This window comes from Bufo bufo, chromosome 4 (assembly GCF_905171765.1).
Source record: "Bufo bufo chromosome 4, aBufBuf1.1, whole genome shotgun sequence".
NCBI classification, from domain to species: domain Eukaryota; kingdom Metazoa; phylum Chordata; class Amphibia; order Anura; family Bufonidae; genus Bufo; species Bufo bufo.
In genome coordinates, this window is record NC_053392.1 from 319,680,711 (window position 1) to 319,691,575 (window position 10,865).

At 39.5% G+C, this 10,865-nt stretch overlaps 1 protein-coding gene across 2 annotated transcripts in view; it reads right to left on the bottom strand.

Moving 5' to 3' along the window:
• Positions 1–1,114: 1,114 nt before the first annotated feature.
• FBXL4 (F-box and leucine rich repeat protein 4) overlaps positions 1,115–10,865 on the bottom strand; it is a 73,836-nt gene continuing 64,085 nt past the window's right edge. The window contains exon 8 of one of the 2 annotated variants that reach the window (XM_040428792.1): positions 1,115–1,653. In XM_040428792.1, the coding sequence (XP_040284726.1) occupies positions 1,649–1,653 (5 nt within the window). In that variant the 3' untranslated portion in view covers positions 1,115–1,648. Of the gene's footprint in view, positions 1,743–10,865 lie in introns of both variants that reach the window. The other variant, XM_040428791.1, reaches the window with a different exon arrangement.

The following is a 10,865-nucleotide window of genomic DNA, read 5'->3' on the forward strand; positions in this document are numbered from 1 at the left end:
TTGGGCACAATGGATTTTATTTAGGGGTATCAGAGTACAGGCGGCTGAGTACAAATGCATGCCACACTTCAGATTTTTATTTGAATGCCGAGAATCATAGTTTCACCTCAGTCAGCGCCAGAGGTTGCCGATGCCTTTGATAGATGTTCTACCAAGGGTGCTCCCACACCATTTTGTGCTGTGCATTTTTTTGTCACTTTTCAGTGATGCCATTTTGGAGAGGTATAACTTTTTGATCACTTTTTACTCTGAAGAGGTGAAGTGGTATAGGATAAATATTTGTTGATAAATATTTTTGTATTACGGATATTTTCAGACACAGCGATGCCTATGATGTTTTTTTTATCGTTTATTTTTCTTTTTGGGGAAAGGGGGGGGGTGACTTGAACTTTTCTTTTTTCTTAATTTTATACTTTTTTTAAAGTCACATCCAAAGTTGCTTTGCTCAAAATTTGGATTACTGCTGTGCAAAGGACCGTCTCCGTACAGCATTAAAATGTTCATGCTCCGATGAGCCAAAGTCGGTTATTCACAAAGTCGCGTGAGACTTTGTTTAAAAATAAACTACCGAAGTTATTCAAGAGGAAAACCACTTTAAAACTTGGAACCAAACTCATCTTCGGTTCCGAGGTACCACCTAAACGCTATTTAGCATACAGACAAAAGAAAGGTATTGTTTTAATCGGCATGAACAACACTACCAGACAGTATACTTGGTTGAATAAGGTTGTTCTTGGTGACAGAGCCTCTTTAAGGACATCACTTTAAGAAAGGAGGCCGAGATGGATAATTCTATTGTGCAAGTTTGTGAATGTACTACGAAGATATTGTAGGTTATGGGTACTAGATTTCTGGAGATGGGACATTGATGTATGCATTTATTCTGATTGCCATATTTGGAGTCGAAAAGGAATTTCCCCCCTTAATATGAGGCAGTCAGCATCTGTCTCAAAGGGTTTTGCCTTCCTCTGGATCAAGGACTGTAGATTGAGCTTCATGGACTTCCATCTTTTTCCACCTTACCAACTAAGTAACTTTTAGAAAACACTTAGGGATATATTTATATAATATCCCTTATTATATGTACTTCATGGAATACCAGATACATAGGTTCATGGTGAAGAAAAAGTATATTTAGGATATGTAAATGTTTCCAAGCATTTTATTGCAATAAGGTAACATAAGATAGGCAGGGTTTTCTGTTGCCAATATTTATCACATCACAAGCCAGTTCATTTCTCTGAGTAATAAATACAACATATTAAACATTAAACCTACTAAATATTTCACTTTGTATAGATCAGTATATCTGCCTTGGAGGCCTTAAAATAGGCTATTTTCAATATAAAGGTGTGTTTTAAAAATAAGGCAAAAATATAATAATTTATCTAAAAAAAAAAAAACATTCACCTAAAGCACAAAATTGTCTTTTCAATAATAAAATTGTTTTCCATTCACATCCTAATTAAACTCACCAAACATATCTATAGTGTACATGAAGATAGCTGGAAGAGCTGGGGTAAAAAAAAAAGGATGTATATCTCAAAATTAAACAAAATACTGGAGCAGCAATTATATTTACTGAGTAAAACTCTTTTTGATGGACACATTTGGAAATCTGGAGGAAAGTTCCTGAACCACGCGACTGTCAATCTGTGAACAAAAGGAGACATCCAATAGAACAAGCTCCCTGCAGCATTCTAGCAACTTTCTTAAAGACGATGGACTCACCAGCCTGGTACCTAGAACAAAAATACACACATACTGATCATTACATCTATGAACACAATTGAGGTAGGACATGTGACCAAAAGTATGACTGTAAATACCTAAAATGTGATCTTTAATGTGTATGTGCATCACTGTAATATGATAAGAGTCCCAGAATGTAGACCAGAATGGAGATGCATTGACTCATAGTGTGTTTATTATCTTATCATACTGGGAATTTTAAATTCACTTGGATTCGTGTGGATCCATTATGCATTCAAATTCATAGTGAAGATGAATTGTATTATACTGGAATAAGCCAATGGAGCAGTAAAAAAACAGCTCATGCAAGTTCGGCCACGTGGCGTATAAGGCATAAGATCCACTGCATTCTATAGTAATAGCAAAGTGGATGGGATTCAAAGGGGTTGTCCCTCGAAAAAAAAAATTCAAACAAGCATCAGGAACTAAATACGTTTGTAACTGCATGCAATTAAAAACTGTGTATGGCCACTGTGCTGTTCAGTAAAATCTAGCCATGTAAGAGTCACCTGCTGTTTGTTCTTTTCCTTATTTATCTGTCCACCTCAGTGACATTGCTAAGTGGTTACACATGCTCAGTTCCATACTTCAACTGCTACCAGCTGGATCGTCCTTTAAAACTGTGACATTTACAGGGAGAGGGCTTCAGTAGAAAAGGCAGGCCCCAGAGCAGCCAGCTTGAAGAGAATTAGAGCGATCAGAGCAATGAATGGGGAGATCTATGGATCCATGTGAGGGTATGGGGTTGGTTTTAGCTTTGTTAAAAAGAGATTATCATGTACTATACAATGCCTGATTTCTGTATTCTAAATGAATCGTGGGACAACCCCTTTAAAACAAATCCTATCCACATGCTGCATGAAAGATCGGCAGCATAAACTGACCTTTGGTGCAGATTTTAAATCTGCAGCATGTCTTTTCAAAATCTGCAAATCTGCAGGTGGCCAGAGAGGGGCAGATACCTCTACATGCCATGAGCTGCAGGACTATGACTCTAGATGATGATACACCCATAAGAGATCATAGACCTCTCTAAGGGCTTATGCACAAGACCGCAGCTTGTTTTGCGGTCTGCAAAACACTGATACTGGCCACGTGCATTCTGCATTTTGCAGAACGGAATGTCTGGCCCATAACAGAATAGTCCTAATCCTTGTCTGTAACGTGGACAATAATAGGACATGTTCTATATTTTTGCAGATGCCATGGAATGGGCAGAACACTGTGTGCTATTCACATCTTTTGCGGCCCCATTGAAGTGAATGGGTCCACACAAAGTTGTTGTAAGATAGCGTATAACAAGTCAGCACTGCCAGAAATATGTCATCCACCTTCCCGTTTCTAAGTGAAGTGGTATATATTATACACACACACACACACACACACATCACCCAAGGAAAACAAGCCCATGGCAGCACACCTTGATACTAGAAGGGAGTGCCAGCGGTGCGAACTCGACCACAGTTATAAAAACCGCAGCACTTTTAGATGGTGAAAAATGTGTTATCCTTTATTCACCCGTGCAACGTTTTGGTCCGCTTGCTGGGACCATTCTCAAGCAACATGTACAAAATCACAGTACATATTTATAGGGTATCAAAACATTTACATACATAAGTAACATTTAATAAAAAATCTCAAATCCATATATAAAATAAATCCATAAAATACATGTTCGTGCCATTTGCGCCAAATGTAGTGCATAATAATATGTGCATAATTTTCTGCCACCATATAACCAACCTTCTAAAATTTATCATAATTCATAATTAGTAATTACCAGTGGTTCCTTTTCAGCTGTGCAAATAGTGCTAGCCTGTAGAGGGAAGGATCGCTCACCTGCATATCGCTCAACATGATGGTCGGCCGGCATAATTGCTCGGCGTATGGGGCGGCACACTGCGCATGTCAGTGTGTCGACATCACGTGATGAGTCACATGATCGGATGAGTGGACAGCTGATTCATTCATAAAGTACGAGTATAGCAAACAGGTAGAGATACACCGGAATTATAGCCAGGGTAATGCAATTAAGATAAAGACGCTGTAAAACAGGCGACGTGCTACTCTCCAGCGCACTGTCCCCTGTTCAATAACTTGGTGGACCACACAGGGTGCAGCATATGGTTATGTATATCGCCACCGATCATTACCAGCACATATCTATTTAGATGCGTTCCATAAATGTAATATAGGTCTTTAGAAACCACCTTTAGAAAACGTGGAATAACCGCACAGTAAATCTAAGTTCGCATTATTATGTTTTTATCATAACCATCAGTATCTCCACATTCCAGTACTAAAATTATGTGTCCACAATGCGCCACAAACAATCAAAAGATTCTAAAACATCTTGAGCGTAGCATGGTGAGCCGAAAACCCCTCATCCAGGTAATCAAAAAAATAAAAATATAAAATAAAGAAAAATTCTCACTACATTGGCTGTACAGGGCAGAAAAAAAAAGAGACCCGAAAGAATTACAGATATAGACAAATCCTATAAATAACCAAGGTCTATAATCCGCATTCAATCCTTTCGGTTTAAAATGTTTGTAATCTGAATATTCATTCAGATTCACATTTTTTTTCGCATTTTGATGCGATTACCTCCAATACGAGGCTGAGGAACATGGTCAATTATCATAAAATTTAAAATCACGTTCACTATGTCCCATCTCTACGAAGTGTTTGGACACTGGTAGGTCCCTACGTTGCTTCCTGATTGAATAATGGTGTTGATTAATCTGTGTTTTCAGATCACAGGTCATCTCCCATCTATATAGCAATTTACATAGGCACCACAAAACGTAAATAACATAAGCAGAATCACATGTCAAATAAATTCTAAGTTTAAGTCTACAATTTACGCAGTGGAGGCATGGATAACAACCTAATTTTTGGGGGGCCAAAAGTAGTTGAACATTTTTGTTAGATCCAATGTCATTCTTTACCAACCTGTCCTTTAAATTACGTGCCCTTCTGTACGATATTAATGGTTTATGTTTAAACTCCATAATATCCTTATGGCCACTAGTTAGGATAGACCAATGTCCGTTGATAATTTTGCTTATATGTGTACTAGTCTCACTATACGTAGAGACAAAAAGGTATCCTACTGGTGTTGTCCCTATTTTTTTATTGAAAAGTTGATGTTCCTTTGGTGTATACGGGCTCGTTGTTCCCGTAATACAGCAGAGGGATATTGTCTCGATTGAAATAACCGTGTCATGGTATCGAGTGTCCTCTCCAATGTTGCTTGTTTACCCATGTAAATTGACTAAATGGCAAAGACTGGACCACTTTGCGGGGATGTGCACTGTCATATCTAAGTATCGTATTTCTGTCTGTGGATTTCACATATAAATTTGTACTCAAAGTCGTGTCATGGATGCTTACATTAACATATAAAAAATGAATGGCTTTCTGTGAAAATTCCAAAGTAAATTGTATGTCAGGAATCAAGTTGTTAAAAAAAAGAATGGAACAACTCAAGTTCCTAAACGGTTCCTGTCCAAATCACTAAAATATCATCGATTTATCTCCACCACTCCAGCACATGGCTGAAGTGGTGGGACACATAGAAGAGCTGTTCCTCCATATGGGCGACGACCATGTTGGCGTAAGTAGGCACCACGTTCGTCCCCATGGCCGTCCCCCTAATTTGCATATAATAATCATCTCTCAAAAAGGAAATAATTATTATTAAAGTATCCTATGTAGAAGGGACAAAATGAATGCCCTAGCTTCCACTGTAAAATCAGATACATTAAGGGCCTGCTCTATTGCTGTCATACTATGCTGTATAGAAGTATAGAGACTGACAATATCGAAAGAGACCAAGATAGCCCCCTCCGGTATAGTTACGGTACTCAATTTCCTCAAAAAATCTGTAGTGTCCTGTACATAAGATTTAGTGTTTTTGACATATTGGCTTAATAGTTTGTCCAAAAACATTGAAGCATTACTTAATAAAGATCCCCTGCTAGAAACAATGGGTCTACCCGGTGGGTATTGCATATTTTTATGAATTTTGGGTAATAAATAAAATAAGGGGGTCAGTGGATGTTCTATGTATTTTATAATCGATCAGGCCTATCTGATAATAGTGTTCCACCAAGGTTGTGATTTTTTGTTGTATCACAAATTTGGGGTCACTCCGTAGTTTACTGTATACATTATCATCCGACAATTGTCTTTGGGCTTCCGCCAAAAATACATGGACGTGTCCATGACCACCACCGCACCACCTTTGTCAGCCGACTTAATGGTGAGGGAGTGGTCATGGACTAACCGGTTCAAAGCCGTAATTTCCTGTATAGTCATATTAGGATGTTGAATATGATCTAACATTCCTGTGTCTTTTGACTCTTGTACCTCCCCCAATACAGCCCCAGAGATTAAATCAAAGGCCTGTGAAGATATCTGCGGTGTAAAATCCCTCTTTGACTGTAAACCCCAATCTGATAAACATAACTCGTGTGTATGTAATGTGGTAGTACCTTGAGCATTCTGAAAATGTATGTTAAGTTTCAACAATCTAAAAAAAAAAACAAAGTCAGCTTTCAACTGAAACCAGTCAATACAACTGGCAGGACAGAAGCTCAGTCCCTTTTCCAAAACATGTATCTGCGCAGGGGTTAAAACATGAGAGGAAATATTTACCACAGTTTGTATAGTTTAGTACTTGTTATAGTTAAGTCCTAAAATTTTAGAATGTTGGTTATATGGTAGCAGAAAATTATGCACATATTATTTTGCACTACATTTGGCGCAAAATGTATTTTATGTATTTTATATATGAATATGGATTTGAGATTTTTTATTAATTGGTACTTATGTATGTAAATGGTTTTATACCCTATAAAAATGTACTGTGATTTTGAATATGTTGCTTGAGAATGGTCACGCAAGCGGACCGAAACGTTGCAGGGGTGAATAAAGGATAACACATTTTTCACCATCTGGAAGTGCTGTGTTTTTTTTCTAATATTTTAGATATAATACTATATATATATATATATATATATATATATATATATATATATATATATATATATATATATATACACACACATACACACATACACACACACAGGAAACCGGACAGCATTACAGATTACAGATTCAAAAAAGTGGTGGTTTATTCACCCATGTGGTGTAGGCATGTGTTTATTCACACATGGGTAAATAAACCACCACTTTTTTTTTTATCTGGAGTGCTGTCCGGTTTCCTGTCTATAATATGGGGTAAGCAGCTATACCCTTGGACCTAGCACCCGCCATCAGTTGTCCGGTGCCGCCATAGTGTTTCTTATATAAACTGCTCAAAAAAATAAAGGGAACACTTAAACAACACAATGTAACTCCAAGTCAATCACACTTCTGTGAAATCAAACTGTCCACTTAGGAAACAACACTGAGTGACAATCAATTTCACATGCTGTTGTGCAAATGGGATAGACAACAGGTGGAAATTATAGGCAATTAGAAAGACACCCCCAAGAAAAGGAGTGGTTCTGCAGGTGGTGACCTGACCACTTTTCAGTTCCTATGCTTCCTGGCTGATGTTTTGGTCACTTTTGAATGCTGGCGGTGCTTTTACTCTAGTGGTAGCATGAGACGGAGTCTACAACCCACACAAGTGGCTCAGGTAGTGCAGCTTATCCAGGATGGCACATCAATGCGAGCTGTGGCAAGAAGGTTTGCTGTGTCAGCGTAGTGTCCAGAGCATGGAGGCGCTACCAGGAGACAGGCCAGTACATCAGGAGACGTGGAGGAGGCCGTAGGAGGGCAACAACCCAGCAGCAGGACTGCTACCTCCGCCTTTGTGCAGGCCACAAATGTGCATGTGTCTGCTCAAATGGTCAGAAACAGACTCCATGAGGGTGATATGAGGGCCCGACGTCCACAGGTGGGGGTTGTGCTTACAGCCCAACACCGTGCAGGACGCTTGGCATTTTCCAGAAAACACCAAGATTGACAAATTCGCCACTGGCGCCCTGTGCTCTTCACAGATGAAAGCAGGTTCACACTGAGCACATGTGACAGACGTGACAGAGTCTGGAGACGCCGTGGAGAACGTTCTGCTGCCTGCAACATCCTCCAGCATGACCGGTTTGGCATTGGGTCAGTAATGGTGTGGGGTGGCATTTCTTTGGAGGGCCGCACAGCCCTCCATGTGCTCGCCAGAGGTAGCCTGACTGCCATTAGGTACCGAGATGAGATCCTCAGACCCCTTGTGAGACCATATGCTGGTGCGGTTGGCCCTGGGTTCCTAATGCAAGACAATGCTAGACCTCATGTGGCTGGAGTGTGTCAGCAGTTCCTGCAAGACAAAGGCATTGATGCTATGGACTGGCCCGCCCGTTCCCCAGACCTGAATCCAATTGAGCACATCTGGGACATCACGTCTTGCTCTATCCACCAACGTCACGTTGCACCACAGACTGTCCAGGAGTTGGCAGATGCTTTAGTCCAGGTCTGGGAGGAGATCCCTCAGGAGACCGTCCACCACCTCATCAGGAGCATGCACAGGCGTTGTAGGGAGGTCATACAGGCACGTGGAGGCCACACACACTACTGAGCCTCATTTTGACTTGTTTTAAGGACATTACATCAAAGTTGGATCAGCCTGTAGTGTGTTTTTCCACTTTAATTTTGAGGGTGACTCCAAATCCAGACCTCCATGGGTTAAAAAATTTGATTTCCATTTTTTTTTTTTGTGTGATTTTGTTGTCAGCACATTCAACTATGTAAAGAACAAAGTATTTCAGAAGAATATTTAATTAACTCAGATCTAGGATGTGTTATTTTTGTGTTCCCTTTATTTTTTTGAGCAGTGTATATATATACACAGTACAGACCAAAAGTTTGGACACACCTTCTCATTCAAAGAGTTTTCTTTATTTTCATGACTATGAAGGCATCAAAACTATGAATTAACACATGTGGAATTATATACATAACAAACAAGTGTGAAACACTGAAAATATGTCATATTCTAGGTTCTTCAAAGTAGCCACCTTTTGCTTGGATTACTGCTTTGCACATTCTTGGCATTATCTTGATGAGCTTCAAGAGGTAGTCCCTGAAATGGTCTTCCAACAGTCTTGAAGGAGTTCCCAGAGATGCTTAGCACTTGTTGGCCCTTTTGCTTTCACTCTGCGGTCCAGCTCACCCCAAACCATCTCGATTGGGTTCAGGCCCGGTGACTGGAGGCCAGGTCATCTGGCGCAGCACCCCATCACTCTCCTTCATGGTCAAATAGCCCTTACTTTCAAAGTTTTCCCAATTTTTCGGCTGACTAACAGACCTTAATTTCTTAAAGTAATGATGGCCACTAGTTTTTCTTTACTTAGCTGCTTTTTTCTTGCCATAATACAAATTCTAACTGTCTATTCAGTAGGACTATCAGCTGTGTATTTACCTGACTTCTCCTCAATGCAACTGATGGTCACAACCCCATTTATAAGGCAAGAAATCCCACTTATTAAACCTGACAGGGCACACCTGTGAAGTGAAAACCATTTCAGGGGACTACCTCTTGAAGCTCATCAAGAGAATGCCAAGAGTGTGCAAAGCAGTAATCCAAGCAAAAGGTGGCAACTTTGAAGAACCTAGAATATGACATATTTTCAGTTGTTTCACACTTGTTTGTTATGTATATAATTCCACATGTGTTAATTCATAGTTTTGATGCCTTCAGTGTGAATCTATAATTTTCATAGTCATGAAAATAAAGAAAACTCTTTGAATGAGAAGGTGTGTCCAAACTTGGTCTGTACTGTGTATGTATGTATATATATATATATATATATATATATATATATATATACATATACATATATACACACATATACATACATACACACACATACATATATACATACATACACATACAGGTCCATAAATATTGGGACATCGACACAATTCTAACATTTTTGGCTCTATACACCACCACCACCACAATGGATTTGAAATGAAAAGAACAAGATGTGCTTTAACTTCAGACTGCCAGCTTTAATTTGAGGGTATTTACATCCATCAGATGAACAATGTCGGAATTACAACAGTTTGCATAAGTGCCTCCCACTTGTTAAGGGACAAAAAAGTAATAGGACAGAATAATAATCATAAAGCAAACTTAAACTTTTTAATACTTGGTTGCAAATCCTTTGCAGTCAATTACAGCCTGAAGTCTGGAACGCATAGACATCACCAGACGCTGGGTTTCATCCCTGGTGATGCTCTGCCAGGCCTCTACTGCAACTGTCTTCAGTTCCTGCTTGTTTTTGGTGCATTTTCCCTTCAGTTTTGTCTTCAGCAACTGGAATGCATGCTCAATCGGATTCAGGTCAGGTGATTGACTTGGCCATTGCATAACATTCCACATTCTGGCCTTCCTGTTTTTGAGGCTCACCAATGGTTTACATCTTGTGGTGAACCCTCTGTATTCACTCTAGTGAAGTCTTCTCTTGATTGTTGACTTTGACACACATACACCTACCTCCTGGAGAGTGTTCTTGTTCTGGCCAACTGTTGCGAAGGATGTTTTCTTCACCAGGGAAAGAATTCTTCGGTCATCCACAACAGTTGTTTTCCGTGGTCTTCTGGTGTTGCTGAACTCACCGATGCGTTCCTTCTTTATAAGAATGTTCCAAATAGTTGTTTCGGCCATGCCTAATGTTTTTGCTATCTCTCTGATGGGTTTGTTTTGTCTTTTCAGCCTAATGATGGCTTGCTTCACTGATAGTGACAGCTCTTTGGATCTCATCTTGAGAGTTGACAGCAACAGATTCCAAATGCAAATAGAACACTTGAAATGAACTCTGGACCTTTTATCTGCTCATTGTAATTGGGATAATGAGGGAATAACACACACCTGGCCATGGAACAGCTGAGAAGCCAATTGTCCCATTACTTTTGGTCCCTTAACAAGTGGGAGGCACATATACAAACTGTTGCAATTCCTACACCGTTTACCTGATTTGAATGTAAATACCCTCAAATTAGAGCTAGCAGTCTGAAGTTAAAGCACATCTTGTACTTTTCATTTCAAATCCATTGTGGTGGTGGTGTATAGAGCCAAAAATGTTAGAATTGTGTCGATGTCC